Here is a 17,500-nt window from a genome sequence, read left to right on the forward strand (position 1 = left end):
GCTGTCGTAATCCTCCCTCTTGGTAATCCTGGGAGAGTAATATTGCTCTTTAATCCACAGATTTTTATTTGTCCCTCTTCCCCTTTTAACGTCTTTTATTTGTTCCTCTTCCCCTCTTCCCCTCTTTTATTTGTTCCTCTTCCCCTCTTCCCCTCTTTTATTTGTTCCTCTTCCCCTCTTTCCCTCTTTATTTGCCCCTCTTCCCCGCTTCCCCTCTTTTATTTGTTCCTCTTCCCCTCTTCCCCTCTTTCCCTCTTTATTTGCCCCTCTTCCCCGCTTCCCCTCTTTTATTTGTTCCTCTTCCCCTCTTCCCATCTTTCCCTCTTTATTTGCTTCTCTTCCCCTCCTCCCCTCTTTTATTTGTTCCTCTTCCCCTCTTTTATTTGTCCCTCTTCCTCTCTTCCCCTCTTCCCATATTTTATTTGCCCCTCTTCCCCTCTTCCCCTCTTTTATTTGTTCCTTTTCCCCTCTTTTATTTGTCCCTCTTCCTCTCTTCCCCTCTTCCCATATTTTATTTGTTCCTCTTCCCCTCTTCCCCTCTTTTATTTGTCCCTCTTCCCCTCTTTCCCTCTTCCCCTCTTTTATTTGTTCCTTTTCCCCTCTTTTATTTGTCCCTCTTCCTCTCTTCCCCTCTTCCCATATTTTATTTGCCCCTCTTCCCCTCTTCCCCTCTTTTATTTGTTCCTCTTCCCCTCTTTTATTTGTCCCTCTTCCTCTCTTCCCCTCTTCCCATATTTTGTTTGTTCCTCTTCCCCTCTTCCCCTCTTTTATTTGTCCCTCTTCCTCTCTTCCCCTCTTCCCATATTTTATTTGTTCCTCTTCCCCTCTTCCCATCTTTTATTTGTCCCTCTTCCTCTCTTCCCCTCTTCCCATATTTTATTTGTTCCTCTTTCCCTCTTCCCATATTTTATTTGTTCCTCTTCCCCTTTTAACGTATTTTATTTGTTCCTCTTCCCCTCTTTCCCTCTTTTATTTGTCCCTCTTCCCCTCTTCCCCTCTTTTATTTGTTCCTCTTCCCCTCTTTTATTTGTCCCTCTTCCTCTCTTCCCCTCTTCCCATATTTTATTTGTCCCTCTTCCCCTCTTTCCCTCTTCCCCTCTTTTATTTGCCCCTCTTCCCCTCTTCCCCTCTTTTATTTGTCCCTCTTCCTCTCTTCCCCTCTTCCCCTCTTTTATTTGTCCCTCTTCCCCTCTTCCCCTCTTTTATTTGTCCCCTTTCCCCTCTTCCCCTCTTTTATTTGTCCCTCTTCCTCTCTTCCTGTCTTTTCTCCTGCCTTCCTTCCTTCATATTCTGTCCTCATCCTGAATGGCATCCTTCTCCCCTCCCAATGGGTTCTGGTCTAAAGTAGTGTATTACATAGGGAATAGGATGCCATTTGGGATGCACTGCCTCTGTTTCATCTGTCAATCAGAAAACATCAAACTTTCATTATCGTGTGTCAAACTACATTGTTATTCAGTACAGGACCTACTGCACCCTGCTGTGTGTGTGTGTGTGTGTGTGTGTGTGTGTGTGTGTGTGTGTGTGTGTGTGTGTGTGTGTGTGTGTGTGTGTGTGTGTGTGTGTGTGTGTGTGTGTGTGTGTGTGTGTGTGTGTGTGCGTGCGTGCGTGCGTGCGTGCGTGCGTGCGCGCGAGTGTGTGTGTGTGTGTGTGTGTGTTGTAGGCTAGTACATTAGCTAAATTAATAGGCCAGGTGGTGAGATGGATACACGGATCTGTTTGTCCCTCTCTCACAGTTCACCCGGAAAAGAGGATTACGTCCGGTGTGTGTGTGTGTTTATGTGTGTGTCTCTGTGTGTCTCTGTGTATCAGAGAGGTCTCTCTGTGTGTTAGAGAGGTCTCTGTGTGTATCAGAGAGGTCTCTCTGTGTGTTAGAGAGGTCTCTGTGTGTGTTAGAGAGGTCTCTGTGTGTGTGTATCAGGGAGGTTGTCTTGTCTGGAATAAATGCTCCCTCCTATAGACCCCCCCCCCCCCCCTGCTAACCAGAGAATGTTGGCTTCAAAAGAATACTATTTGAAATCTTTAAAATAATATAGTTATTTTTGTGTCCTGTATTAGTTAATCTTTTCCAAAGTGACCAGCGGAGGTCTATCATGGAAAGCTGTAAAACATCCCACAAACATAAAATACCTGACTCTATTGGTTCCATAGGGCAGGGGACCCCTATTCCGTTCCATGTGTTTGATCTGTTCCTCAGCTAACACAGCTGACTCAACTTGTCGACTAATCATCAAGTCCTTGACGAGGTGAATCAGGTGACATAGTTCAGGGATACAGCAACATGGTGAAAGGTCTGGGAGTCCCAGAGGAGAGGTTTATAAAACCACTGGCATAGGGTGTTATTGTGGTTCTATTGGTTCCATAGGGTGTTATTGTGATTCCATTGGTACCATAGGGTGATATTGTGGTTCTATTGGTTCCATAGGGTGTTATTGTGGTTCTATCGGTTCCATAGGGTGATATTGTGGTTCTATTGGTTCCATAGGGTGATATTGTGGTTCTATTGGTTCCATAGGGTGTTATTGTGGTTCTGTTGGTTCCATAGGGTGTTATTGTGGTTCTATCGGTTCCATAGGGTGATATTGTGGTTCTATTGGTTCCATAGGGTGTTATTGTGGTTCTATTGGTTCCATAGGGTGTTATTGTGGTTCTATTGGTACCATAGGGTGATATCGTGGTTCTATTGGTTCCATAGGGTGTTATTGTGGTTCTATTGGTTCCATAGGGTGTTATTGTGGTTCTATTGGTTCCATAGGGTGTTATTGTGGTTCTATTGGTTCCATTGGGTGTTATTGTGGTTCTATTGGTTCCATAGGGTGTTATTGTGATTCCATTGGTACCATAGGGTGATATTGTGGTTCTATTGGTTCCATAGGGTGTTATTGTGGTTCTATCGGTTCCATAGGGTGATATTGTGGTTCTATTGGTTCCATAGGGTGATATTGTGGTTCTATTGGTTCCATAGGGTGTTATTGTGGTTCTGTTGGTTCCATAGGGTGTTATTGTGGTTCTATCGGTTCCATAGGGTGATATTGTGGTTCTATTGGTTCCATAGGGTGTTATTGTGGTTCTATTGGTTCCATAGGGTGTTATTGTGGTTCTATTGGTACCATAGGGTGATATCGTGGTTCTATTGGTTCCATAGGGTGTTATTGTGGTTCTATTGGTTCCATAGGGTGTTATTGTGGTTCTATTGGTTCCATAGGGTGTTATTGTGGTTCTATTGGTTCCATTGGGTGTTATTGTGGTTCTATTGGTTCCATAGGGTGTTATTGTAGTTCTATTGGTTCCATAGGGTGTTATTGTGGCTCTATTGGTTCCATAGGGTGTTATTGTGGCTCTATTGGTTCCATAGGGTGTTATTGTGGTTCTATTGGTTCCATAGGGTGTTATTGTAGTTCTATTGGTTCCATAGGGTGTTATTGTGGTTCTATTGGTTCCATAGGGTGTTATTGTGGCTCTATTGGTTCCATAGGGTGTTATTGTAGTTCTATTGGTTCCATAGGGTGTTATTGTGGTTCTATTGGTTCCATAGGGTGTTATTGTGGTTCTATTGGTTCCATAGGGTGTTATTGTAGTTCTATTGGTTCCATAGGGTGTTATTGTGGTTCTATTGGTTCCATAGGGTGTTATTGTGGCTCTATTGGTTCCATAGGGTGTTATTGTGGTTCTATTGGTTCCATAGGGTGTTATTGTAGTTCTATTGGTTCCATAGGGTGTTATTGTGGTTCTATTGGTTCCATAGGGTGTTATTGTAGTTATATTGGTTCCATAGGGTGTTATTGTGGTTCTATTGGTTCCATAGGGTGTTATTGTGGCTCTATTGGTTCCATAGGGTGTTATTGTGGTTCTATTGGTTCCATAGGGTGTTATTGTGGTTCTATTGGTTCCATAGGGTGTTATTGTAGTTCTATTGGTTCCATAGGGTGTTATTGTGGTTCTATTGGTTCCATAGGGTGTTATTGTGGCTCTATTGGTTCCATAGGGTGTTATTGTGGTTCTATTGGTTCCATAGGGTGTTATTGTGGTTCTATTGGTTCCATAGGGTGTTATTGTGGTTCTATTGGTTCCATAGGGTGTTATTGTGGTTCTATTGGTTCCATAGGGTGTTATTGTGGTTCTATTGGTTCCGTAGGGTGTTATTGTGGTTCTATTGGTTCCATAGGGTGTTATTGTGGTTCTGTTGGATCCATAGGGTGTTATTGTAGTTCTATTGGTTCCGTAGGGTGTTATTGTGGCTCTATTGGTTCCATATGGTGTTATTGTGGTTCTATTGGTTACATAGGGTGTTATTGTGGTTCTATTGGTTCAATATGGTGTTATTGTGGTTCTATTGGTTCCATAGGGTGTTATTGTTTTGTCCTAGTCATGTTCTTAATGCTTGGGGCCAGTTTCCCAGATACAGATTAGTTCTGGTCCTGTTCTTAAGGCTTGGTGCCAGTTTCCCAGACACAGATTATTCCCTAGTCCTGTACTTAATGCTTGTGGCCAGTTTCCCAGACACAAATTAGTCCCTAGTCCTGTACTTAATGCTTGGGGCCAGTTTTCCAGATACAGATTAGTCCTATTCCTGTTCTTAACTCTTGGGGCCAGTTTCCCAGATACAGATTAGTCCCTAGTCCTGTACTTAACGCTTGGGGCCAGTTTCCCAGACACAGATTAGTCCTAGTCCTGTACTTAATGCTTGGGGCCAGTTTCCCAGACACAGATTCGTCTTGGTCTTGTTCTTAAGGCTTGGGGCCAGTTTCCCAGACACAGATTAGTCCCTGGTCCTGTACTTAACGCTTGGGGCCAGTTTCCCAGACACAGATTAGTCCTAGTCCTGTTCTTAATGCTTGGGGCCAGTTTCCCAGACACAGAGTAGTCCTAGTCCTGTTCTTAACACTTGGGGCTAGTTTCCCAGACACAGAGTAGTCCTAGTCCTGTTCTTAACACTTGGGGCCAGTTTCCCAGACACAGAGTAGTCCTAGTCCTGTTCTTAATGCTTGGGGCCAGTTTCCCAGACACAGATTCGTCTTGGTCCTGTTCTTAACGCTTGGGGCCAGTTTCCCAGATACAGATTAGTCCTAGTCCTGTTCTTAATGCTTGGGGCCAGTTTCCCAGATACATATTAGTCCTAGTCCTGTTCTTAATACTTGGGGCCAGTTTCCCAGACACAGATTCGTCTTGGTCCTGTTCTTAACGCTTGGGGCCAGTTTCCCAGACACAGATTAGTCCCTAGTCTTGTACTTAATGCTTGGGGCCAGTTTTCCAGATACAGATTAGTCCTAGTCCTGTTCTTAACTCTTGGGGCCAGTTTCTCAGACACAGATTAGTCCTAGTCCTGTTCTTAACGCTTGGGGCCAGTTTCCCAGACACAGATTAGTCCCTAGTCCTGTACTTAATGCTTGGGGCCAGTTTCCCAGATACAGATTAGTCCCTAGTCCTGTTCTTAACGCTTGGGGCCAGTTTCACAGACACAGATTAGTCCTAGTCCTGTACTTAACGCTTGGGGCCAGTTTCCCAGACACAGATTAGTCCTAGTCCTGTACTTAATGCTTGGGGCCAGTTTCCCAGACACAGATTAGTCCCTAGTCTTGTACTTAATGCTTGGGGCCAGTTTTCCAGATACAGATTAGTCCCTAGTCCTGTTCTTAACGCTTGGGGCCAGTTTCCCAGACACAGATTAGTCCCTAGTCCTGTACTTAATGCTTGGGGCCAGTTTTCCAGATACAGATTAGTCCCTAGTCCTGTTCTTAACACTTGGGGCCAGTTTCACAGACACAGATTAGTCCCTAGTCTTGTACTTAATACTTGGGGCCAGTTTCCCAGATACAGATTAGTCCTAGTCCTGTTCTTAACTCTTGGGGCCAGTTTCTCAGACACAGATTAGTCCTAGTCCTGTTCTTAACTCTTGGGGCCAGTTTCCCAGACACAGATTAGTCCTAGTCCTGTACTTAATACTTGGGGCCAGTTTACCCAGATACAGATTAGTCCTAGTCCTGTTCTTAACTCTTGGGGCCAGTTTCCCAGACACAGATTAGTCCTAGTCCTGTACTTAATACTTGGGGCCAGTTTCCCAGATACAGATTAGTCCTAGTCCTGTTCTTAACTCTTGGGGCCAGTTTCCCAGATACAGATTAGTCCTAGTCCTGTTCTTAACTCTTGTGGCCAGTTTCCCAGACACAGATTAGTCCTAGTCCTCTTCTTAACTCTTGGGGCCAGTTTCCCAGACACAGATTAGTCCTAGTCCTGTTCTTAACTCTTGTGGCCAGTTTCCCAGACACAGATTAGTCCTAGTCCTCTTCTTAACTCTTGGGGCCAGTTTCCCAGATACAGATTAGTCCTAGTCCTGTTCTTAACTCTTGGGGCCAGTTTCCCAGACACAGATTTGTCCTAGTCCTGTTCTTAAAAACACTTTCAGTAGAGAATCTCTATGGAGAATGCTTTTTAGTCCAGGTCTAGGCTTAATATATGTCTGGGAACCGGCCCCAACATATTTGGATGTTATGGAATAGTATTTGAACCCAGGACTGTCCACAACAGTTCTGCCCCACTGAGTTTATGTCAATGGGGACCAACCAGGTCCATCCCTGGAAACTCCAGAGATATATTTGGTTGCACTCCATTTCCTGGTACAGAAATGACCAGGTATTTGAAACCTGATATTGAACTGCTGGCCAATGAAAGGGCATGGTGTGTCACATGATCATGACTGAGTTCACCTGACAGAGTGTTAATCAGCTGAGGTTCATCTTTGCTCTTTGAAGCCTTCTAAGTATGTGCTCTATCAAACTCTATGGCCCGTGTTCTCCTTTCTGAGACACACCCCGTCCTTCCAGGCGACTCTAACACACTGTGTGTGCTCTATCAAACTCTATGGCCCGTGCTCTCCTTTCTGAAACACACCCCCTCCTTCCAGGCGACTCTAACACACTGTGTGTGCTCTATCAAACTCTATGGCCCCTGTCCGGAATGCAGGCCACTTTTCCCTTTTTTTAAAGGGTTGACATTTTCAGAAGCTTCTAAATGTGTGTGTCCTTGATAGTGTCTATGACAGGGCAGAAAGCCCATACCCCATGGCTCTTTGGCATTTGAACGACTCACTCTGTGTGTACGTGCGTGTAGTTCTGTGTGTGTGTGTGTGTGTGTGTGTGTGTGTGTGTGTGTGTGTGTGTGTGTGTGTGTGTGTGTGTGTGTGTGTGTGTGTGTGTGTGTGTGTGTGTGTGTGTGTGTGTGTGTGTGTGTGTGGTGTGGTGTGTGTGTGTACGAGCCACTGCCAAGTTGAGGGGGCTTTGGAATTGGTGGGGGTGGATGAACAGAGGAAGGGATAAGGGGATAGCAACACCTCTCTTTACTACAGTGCCAAAGAAGGCTCCAGGACCAGCCAGGAGGGACAGTAGCTCCTCTCTCAACCCGACTGAGAGAGCCCGCAGGGGGGCAGGAGGAGGCAGACAGGACCCTTAACATTCAAACCTCTGGAACCAGGCAGGAGGTGAAAAGGGAGAGCAAGGGGGGAGCCTGCACCGTGGTGCTTCATCTTCTGGAGCTGATTCATCTTTATTGGAATACCAGACCAGAAGAAGAGGAGATTACCAGACCAGAAGAAGAGGAGATTACCAGACCAGAAGAAGAGAGATTACCAGACCAGAAGAAGAAGAGAGTACCAGACCAGAAGAAGAAGAGAATACCAGACCAGAAGGAGAAGAGATTACCAGACCAGAAGAAGAAGAGAATACCAGACCAGAAGAAGAAGAGTACCAGACCAGAAGAAGAATTAGAGAATACCAGACCAGAAGAAGAGGAGATTACCAGACCAGAAGAAGAAGAGAGTACCAGACCAGAAGAAGAAGAGAGTACCAGACCAGAAGAAGAAGAGATTACCAGACCAGAGGAAGAAGAGCGTACCAGACCAGAAGAAGAAGAAGAGAATACCAGACCAGAAGGAGAAGAGAATACCAGACCAGAAGAAGAAGAGCGTACCAGACCAGAAGAAGAAGAGAGTACCAGACCAGAAGAAGAAGAGAGTACCAGATCAGAAGAAGAGAGTACCAGACCAGAAGAAGAAGAGAGTACCAGACCAGAAGAAGAAGAAGAGAGTACCAGACCAGAAGAAGAGAGAAGAGAGAAAAGAAGATAAAGAATAGAGGAGAAGAGAATAGAAGTGAGATAGTCTGGTGTAGAAGGAGGAGGAGATGGAGGAGGAGAGGGCTGGGATTCCTCTCGCTCCTCTGGCAACACACGACAGGATGGAGGAAGACGAGGACGAGGTGATGTGTGTGTGTGTGTGTGTGTGTTATCCTTTACCACAGCTGTACGTATATTATCCTTGTCTTCAGTTATCAGTGGATGTAGCTAGCTCCCTGAGCCGTGTTGACATCTGTATCACAAACGACACCCTGTTAAAAACCTGTTAAGTTTACAACTGATCCAGGATCTGTGCCGTATTACAACAAAGACTCACTCTGCAGAGTTAACAACTGATCCAGGATATGTGCCGTATTACAACAAAGACTCACTCTGCAGAGTTTACAACTGATCCAGGATCTGTGCCGTGTTACAGCAAAGACTCACTCTGCAGAGTTAACAGCTGATCCAGGATCTGTGCCATATTACAGCAGAGACTCACGCTGCAGCAACACAGCTGTTAGGTTGAATTGGCTAAATGTGACGACGTAGAGATTTAAACCAAAACTGAATAATAAGCCTATAGTCGACCCTATGCAAGGGGTGTTACTACAGTCCCTGGTTCGATTCCAGGCTGTAACACATCCGACCGTGATTGGGAGTCCCATAGGGTGGCGCACAATTGGCCCGGCGTCGTTCGGGTTTGGCCGGGGTAGGCCGTCATTGTAATTAATAAAAAATTAAAACATATTTTAAATGTGGTTAATTTCAAGTTTAATTGATGTTTGTGGAACAACTCAATGAAAAGTGAGTGTTGGAGTTGTTATTCCTGATTCTATGGTTGATATGAGGTCTGTGTCCTGGTGACGTGTTTCCTTTCGGGTCACAAGTTAGGTTGTATTTGGAACTGATCTGTAGCCAGTCCCATAGAGATAGAAGATTAGATCATTATTTTTTAATGTTAACCTTTATTTAACTAGGCAAGTCAGTTAAGAACAAACTCTTAATTACAATGGTGGCCTACACCGGCCAAACCTAGAAGATGGGTTTGGCGCTGCCCTATGGGTCTCCCAATCACGTCCGGTTGTGATACAGCCTGGAATCGAACCAGGGTCTGTAGTGACGCCTCTAGCACTAGAGATGCAGTACCTTAGACCGCTGCGCCACTCGGGAGCCCAGTATTGATCCTCTATCTAATTTCATGACCTGCTCTGTGTTCCCTCTGAACATTGATCCGAATGCCTTGGTTCTTATGCTTGTAACTGATCTCAGATCTGTGTTTCCTGTTGTCTCATTGGTCTGTCTGAATGCCTGTTGTGTCAGAAATACTGATCTCAGATCTGTGTTCCCTGTTGTCTCATTGGTCTGTCTGAATGCCTGTTGTGTCAGAAATACTGATCTCAAATGAGTCATCTCCCTCGTGTTGCTAATGAACATGTTAGCTGTTGAATCTAAGCTGACCAGAGAATGTTTCCCTTGCTGTTTAGAGGGGCTGAATCGCTCACCTGTTATGTTTACAACTGATTTCTCCGTGTGGTTTGAGTGTCGGTACTTATTTAATACCTTACACTGTTCTTTTTTTTGGACAGATTATGTTGTACGTCGGACATATTTTAAGACGTACCGTTGCTAGGTAACAGTCCGATACGCGAGCGGAGATGAGAAGGAGGTCTACATTGTTTACTTTGGTTGAATAAGATAGACAACAGTCCACTGATTCAGTTTGACGTGTTGACGTCCGGTGAAAGGAAGTCCTGGCGTGACCACTTCCGCTTCAACTTTTTGAAGGTTTTTGAATGGTCTTCAAGCTAAAAAAAAGCACTAAAACAATAACACAGTCAAATATCTTCATGATAAAATACATAGACGTGACCTGTGGGCTGAATATCTTGGTTCTCGTGTTACCATCTAACTGACTCAGGTTGTCTCCCATATAGAACCCTATGGGCCCTGGTTAAAAGACTCAGGTTGTCTCCCATATAGAACCCTATGGGCCCTGGTTAAAAGACTCAGGTTGTCTCCCGTATGGAACCCTATGGGCCCTGGTTAAAAGACTCAGGTTGTCTCCCGTATAGAACCCTATGGGCCCTGGTTAAAAGACTCAGCTTGTCTCCCATATAGAACCCTATGGGACCTGGTTAAAAGACTCAGCTTGTCTCCCATATAGAACCCTATGGGACCTGGTTAAAAGACTCAGGTTGTCTCCCATATAGAACCCTATGGGCCCTGGTTAAAAGACTCAGGTTGTCTCCCATATAGAACACTATGGGCCCTGGTTAAAAGACTCAGGTTGTCTCCCATATGGACCCCTATGGGCCCTGGTTAAAAGACTCAGGTTGTCTCCCATATGGGACCCTATGGGCCCTGGTTAAAAGACTCAGGTTGTCTCCCATATGGGACCCTATGGGCCCTGGTTAAAAGACTCAGGTTGTATCCCATATAGAACAATATGGGCCCTGGTTAAAAGACTCAGGTTGTATCCCATATAGAACCCTATGGGCCCTGGTTAAAAGTAGTGCACTATACAGGGAATAAGGTCACATGTTGGCATTAGTTGTTATGTTTATATCACTGACCTGAGACCTGTCTTTCTTGATATAGAACGGGTTGAATGCATTAGTTCTTATGTTTATCAACTGACTCCAGGCCTGTCTCTCTCTGTTCCAGAATGGTCTGAATGCCTTAGTTATTATGTTTACTAAGCTGACCTGAGACCTGTGTTTCTCTGTTCCAGAATGGTCTGAATGCCTTAGTTATTATGTTTAATAAGCTGACCTGAGACCTGTGTTTCTCTGTTCCAGAATGATCTGAATGCCTTAGTTATTATGTTTACTAAGCTGACCTGAGACCTGTGTTTCTCTGTTCCAGAATGGTCTGAATGCCTTAGTTATTATGTTTATTAAGCTGACCTGAGACCTGTGTTTCTCTGTTCCAGAATGGTCTAAATGCCTTAGTTATTATGTTTACTAAGCTGACCTGAGACCTGTGTTTCTCTGTTCCAGAATGGTCTAAATGCCTTAGTTATTATGTTTACTAAGCTGACCTGAGACCTGTGTTTCTCTGTTCCAGAATGGTCTGAATGCCTTAGTTATTATGTTTACTAAGCTGACCTGAGACCTGTGTTTCTCTGTTCCAGAATGGTCTGAATGCCTTAGTTATTATGTTTACTAAGCTGACCTGAGACCTGTGTTTCTCTGTTCCAGAATGGTCTGAATGCCTTAGTTATTATGTTTACTAAGCTGACCTGAGACCTGTGTTTCTCTGTTCCAGAATGATCTGAATGCCTTAGTTCTAATGTTTATCAACTGACTCCAGGCCTGTCTCTCTCTGTAATATAGAATGGTCTGAATGCCTTAGTTATTATGTTTAAGAAGCTGACCTGAGACCTGTGTTTCTCTGTTCCAGAATGGTCTGAATGCGCTGCACCTGGCAGCTAAGGAGGGCCATGAGGACCTGGTGGAAGAACTACTGGAGAGAGGCTCTGCCGTCGACTCTGCCACTAAGGTACAGGAAGTCAATGTCAGGAAGTAAACCCCAAATTCCAATTGAATAATTGAAACAAATCTGTTCTCAAATGACTTCCCAATAACCTGAAGCTATTTATGACATTTATTTATATTTTTGGGGGTATTTTTTTTATTTTTTTTATTAAATTGACCCCAACCAATATTCTCTCTAAGCTCCCCTGAGACTGCCACACAGAATATAAATCAGCCTGGGCAGAGAAGCACGAGTATTGAACTTCAACTAACTTGTTTTGAGTTTTCCCTGTTAGTTAACACTATCAACGTGTCCCTTTATGTGGGAATTGAGATCGAATCAACGCAATATTAGCCACTTTCAATGTAACGTACCTGAAAACAAAACACACTATGCAAGATTTAGTTTTCATAACTAAACTATACAAGAGATTTTGTTATAGACAGAACAAGGAGTAGGATTCTATTGCCGTCGACAGGTACAACTCATGTCCCATACTCTACACAGACCGGTGTGCTATAACCAATCAGAGCTGCAGTAGGCCTATATGCAAATAGAACATTGCCATATATGGATCTGTGCCATTCACTTTGAACTGGACTGTGTTTACAGCATGAGTGGTCGTGAGTAGATGCGCTTGTTTTGAGATCAAAGAGAGAGCTGCATGTAGCCACGTGTGCACATTTGTTCATATCCTTTGCTAGTTATAGATCATCTGTGGTCAGCAACGGGGGAGGGATTGCTTCCTACAAGAGCACAAAACATGTACATTTCTAGACATCTTTGAAAAGCGAGTCAGATAAAGAGCTTTTTTTTGTCTTAAAGGGGCAGTGTTTTATTTTGAGACAGGCTTGAATAAGCTAAGTAGCCAATAGGCAGAGGGCAGCATAATGTGTCTGATTCTCTGTAATAGTGGTGTGGGAATAATGATTCATTTTATTTTGTAAAGTGGTTTCTTGCATCAAACAACACAACAACATTTTCAGTCACCTCCTTGTCTGAAGGACAAGTGGATAAACAGGTTAATGTCAAGCCATGCATGGTTTTGTCAAAAGTCTCATGGGATGTAGGCCTACGTTGAACACCACACATCGGCTGCTACTGTAGGCCGAATGATAGAACAGCTGTTTCCATGTTAAAATGTTCTGGGATGCATTTTCTCCATTGTTTTTGATGGTAGCCTACTCTGGTTGTGATCACATAGCCACAGTAGCCTACTTGGTAGCCTAACTCAAAGCCTCAGTTACAGCCTCAGTGTTCACAGTAAAACTGTAACTTAAAGCGGGTACAGCCTCAGTTACAGCCTCAGTGTTCACAGTAAAACTGTAACTTAAAGCGGGTACAGCCTCAGTTACAGCCTCAGTGTTCACAGTAAAACTGGAACTCAAAGCGGGTACAGCCTCAGTGTTCACAGTAAAACTGTAACTCAAAGCGGGTACAGCCTCAGTTACAGCCTCAGTGTTCACAGTAAAACTGTAACTTAAAGCGGGTACAGCCTCAGTTACAGCCTCAGTGTTCACAGTAAAACTGTAACTCAAAGTGGGTACAGCCTCAGTGTTCACAGTAAAACTGTAACTCAAAGCGGGTACAGCCTCAGTTACAGCCTCAGTGTTCACAGTAAAACTGTAACTTAAAGCGGGTACAGCCTCAGTTACAGCCTCAGTGTTCACAGTAAAACTGTAACTCAAAGCGGGTACAGCCTCAGTGTTCACAGTAAAACTGTAACTCAAAGCGGGTACAGCCTCAGTGTTCACAGTAAAACTGTAACTCAAAGCGGGTACAGCCTCAGTGTTCACAGTAAAACTGTAACTCAAAGCGGGTACAGCCTCAGTTACAGCCTCAGTGTTCACAGTAAAACTGTAACTCAAAGCGGGTACAGCCTCAGTGTTCACAGTAAAACTGTAACTCAAAGCGGGTACAGCCTCAGTGTTCACAGTAAAACTGTAACTCAAAGCGGGTACAGCCTCAGTGTTCACAGTAAAACTGGAACTCAAAGCGGGTACAGCCTCAGTTACAGCCTCAGTGTTCACAGTAAAACTGTAACTCAAAGCGGGTACAGCCTCAGTTACAGCCTCAGTGTTCACAGTAAAACTGGAACTCAAAGCAGTTACAGCCTCAGTTACAGCCTCAGTGTTCACAGTAAAACTGTAACTTAAAGCGGCTACAGCCTCAGTGTTCACAGTAAAACTGTAACTCAAAGCGGGTACAGCCTCAGTTACAGCCTCAGTGTTCACAGTAAAACTGGAACTCAAAGCAGTTACAGCCTCAGTTACAGCCTCAGTGTTCACAGTAAAACTGTAACTCAAAGCAGTTACAGCCTCAGTTACAGCCTCAGTGTTCACAGTAAAACTGTAACTTAAAGCGGCTACAGCCTCAGTGTTCACAGTAAAACTGTAACTCAAAGCGGGTACAGCCTCAGTTACAGCCTCAGTGTTCACAGTAAAAGTGTAACTCAAAGCGGGTACAGCCTCAGTTACAGCCTCAGTGTTCACAGTAAAAGTGTAACTCAAAGCGGGTACAGTCTCAGTGTTCACAGTAAAACTGGAACTCAAAGCGGGTACAGCCTCAGTTACAGCCTCAGTGTTCACAGTAAAACTGTAACTCAAAGCGGGTACAGCCTCAGTGTTCACAGTAAAACTGGAACTCAAAGCAGTTACAGCCTCAGTGTTCACAGTAAAACTGTAACTCAAAGCAGTTACAGCCTCAGTTACAGCCTCAGTGTTCACAGTAAAACTGTAACTCAAAGCAGTTACAGCCTCAGTTACAGCCTCAGTGTTCACAGTAAAACTGTAACTCAAAGCAGGTACAGCCTCAGTGTTCACAGTAAAACTGTAACATAAAGCAGTTACAGCCTCAGTGTTCACAGTAAAACTGTAACATAAAGCAGTTACAGCCTCAGTGTTCACAGTAAAACTGTAACATAAAGCAGTTACAGCCTCAGTGTTCACAGTAAAACTGTAACTCAAAGCAGTTACAGCCTCAGTTACAGCCTCAGGTACAGCCTCAGTTACAGCCTCAGGTACAGCCTCAGGTACAGCCTCAGTTACAGCCTCAGTTACAGCCTCAGGTACAGCCTCAGGTACAGCCTCAGTTACAGCCTCAGTTACAGCCTCAGGTACAGCCTCAGTTACAGCCTCAGGTACAGCCTCAGTTACAGCCTCAGTTACAGCCTCAGTTACAGCCTCAGGTACAGCCTCAGTTACAGCCTCAGTTACAGCCTCAGGTACAGCCTCAGTTACAGCCTCAGTTACAGCCTCAGTTACAGCCTCAGTTACAGCCTCAGTTACAGCCTCAGTTACAGCCTCAGTTACAGCCTCAGTTACAGCCTCAGGTACAGCCTCAGTTACAGCCTCAGTTACAGCCTCAGTTACAGCCTCAGTTACAGCCTCAGTTACAGCCTCAGGTACAGCCTCAGTTACAGCCTCAGTTACAGCCTCAGTTACAGCCTCAGTTACAGCCTCAGGTACAGCCTCAGTTACAGCCTCAGTTACAGCCTCAGTTACAGCCTCAGTTACAGCCTCAGTTACAGCCTCAGTGTTCACAGTAAAAGTGCGCCGGATGTTTCATGGAATTTTCACAACGTTCAAGTTGGCACTCAGCAGACCTGAAATTTGCTCAGTGCTTGATTCCAAACTTTATACATCAGTAGTAATTTGAATTGACCCCAACCTTTATACATTTAGTAGTATTGTACTTAATGTAGTTAGTAGTTAATTAGCCTGGTCCCAGATATGTTAAGACAGAAATTCAGCTGTTGACGCTGCTGCTAAAGGTTCTGAGACCTTTAGATTATGCTGAGGGTAGGGGGGGGTGGGGGGAGAGGAAGAGAGAGAGGTGGATAGAGAGGGGGGTGGGGAGCGAGGAAGAGAGAGAGGTGGATAGAGAGGGGGGTGGGGAGCGAGGAAGAGAGAGAGGTGGATAGAGAGGGGGGTGGGGAGCGAGGAAGAGAGAGAGGTGGATAGAGAGGGGGGTGGGGAGCGAGGAAGAGAGAGAGGTGGATAGAGAGGGGGGTGGGGAGCGAGGAAGAGAGAGAGGTGGATAGAGAGGGGGGTGGGGAGCGAGGAAGAGAGAGAGGTGGATAGAGAGGGGGGTGGAAAGATTGGTGGGGAGCGAGCGATGAATTTGAAAACAATTCAAACATTGCTAAACTCCCGTGTGCTGTATGTTAGACAATAATACGGCAGTGAGCAATCGCAGCAGCATGATGTGTGTCCCGTTGCCATGACAAAAGGCCAACCAGTGGAACACAAACAACATTGTAAAAAACAAAACAAAAAATGTATTTCACCTTCATTTAAATAAAACCTATATTTAGCTGTTTATTTATATTCCCTGTCACACTTCGACTACTTGCACATTGTTACAACACTGTCCATAGCCAATAATATAACATTTGAAATGTCTCTATTATTTGAAATCTTTTGTGAGTGTAATGTTTACTAATGTTTCCCTTTTGTTTATTGTTTATTCCATTTGCTTTGGCAATGTAAACATGTTTCCTATGCCAATAAAGCCCTTTGAATTGAATTGAAACGGGGTTGGAGAGAGAGAGGGAACGGTGGAGCGAGGCCATTTATACTCTCTAGTACTAAGAAGAGGGAGGTATGGAGGGAGAGGATGAAAGCAGAATATCAGTTTCTCTAAAGTCTAAATCACTTCTGGGTGTCGAGAGAGAGAGAGAGAGAGAGAGAGAGAGAGAGAGAGAGAGAGAGAGAGAGAGAGAGAGAGAGAGAGAGAGAGAGAGAGAGAGAGAGAGAGAGAGAGAGAGAGAGAGAGAGAGAGAGAGAGAGAGAGAGAGAGAGAGAGAGAGAGAGAGAGAGAGAGAGAGAGAGAGAGAGAGAGAGAGAGAGAGAGAGAGAGAGAGAGAGAGAGAGAGAGAGAGAGAGAGAGAGAGAGAGAGAGAGAGAGAGAGAGAGAGAGAGAGAGAGAGAGAGAGAGAGAGAGAGAGAGAGAGAGAGAATAGCGTATAGCAGTGTCAGACCAGAAGGGTGTGTGTTATCTGATCCAGTGGGGTTCTCAGGTGACGGCGCTCTTTAACCGCCAACTACCGTAAACAACCTCCAGGGAATCTCTCACCACCCTTTGCCTCTCGCCCTCCTTACCCCTTCGCCCCCTAGTCTCTCACCCCCCTCACTCTTTACTCTGCACTCAATTCGAACACCACTGCGGTCTTGCGAACGGAAATATGTGCACACACTACTTACTGTAAGTCACTTTTGATACAAAACGTCTGCTAAATGGCATATAGGCTTATTATTATTATTTAATTAATCCACGCCTCTGATTCACACACCTCTCACCCCTCAATAAGTCAGCAGCCAGATCTTTACTGACACTTCTAGTGATCTGACATGTTATTGAGGAGTTATCTGACAAGTTATTGAGGAGTTATCTGACATGTTATTGAGGAGTTATCTGACATGTTATTGAGGAGTTATCTGACATGTTATTGAGGAGTTATCTGACATGTTATTGAGGAGTTATCTGACATGTTATTGAGGAGTTATCTGACATGTTATTGAGGAGTTATCTGACATGTTATTGAGGAGTTATCTGACATGTTATTGAGGAGTTATCTGACAGACAACATAGTGCCACCTAGAGTTGAAAGACAGCTGGGCTGCAGCCTGACCTTTTAACAGGTGACTGGTAAAGGTGTTAGCATAGAGGCTACGCTGTTCACACCTACTGCCACACACACACACACACTCACACACACACACACACACACACACACACACACACACACACACACACACACACACACACACACACACACACACACACACACACACACACACACACCTACTGCTACATGCACATCCACACACACTGAAGCGTCCTGTCCTCATGCTCCTCTCCCTGCAGAAAGGGAACACAGCCCTCCACATCGCCTCGCTGGCCGGACAGAAGG

The 17,500-nt window shown here is 44.7% G+C and overlaps 1 protein-coding gene across 1 annotated transcript in view; it reads left to right on the plus strand.

The window, feature by feature from the left end:
• The window catches only part of LOC139579579 (ankyrin-3-like), a 258,392-nt gene that overhangs the window by 67,079 nt on the left and 173,813 nt on the right, over positions 1-17,500 (plus strand). The window contains exons 3-4 of the mRNA XM_071408336.1: positions 11,512-11,610; positions 17,455-17,500. The exon at positions 17,455-17,500 is cut by the window's right edge and continues 53 nt beyond it. Coding sequence (XP_071264437.1) covers positions 11,512-11,610; positions 17,455-17,500 — 145 coding nt within the window. The remainder of the gene's footprint in view (positions 1-11,511; positions 11,611-17,454) is intronic.

This window comes from Salvelinus alpinus, chromosome 6 (assembly GCF_045679555.1).
Source record: "Salvelinus alpinus chromosome 6, SLU_Salpinus.1, whole genome shotgun sequence".
Classification (NCBI taxonomy): domain Eukaryota; kingdom Metazoa; phylum Chordata; class Actinopteri; order Salmoniformes; family Salmonidae; genus Salvelinus; species Salvelinus alpinus.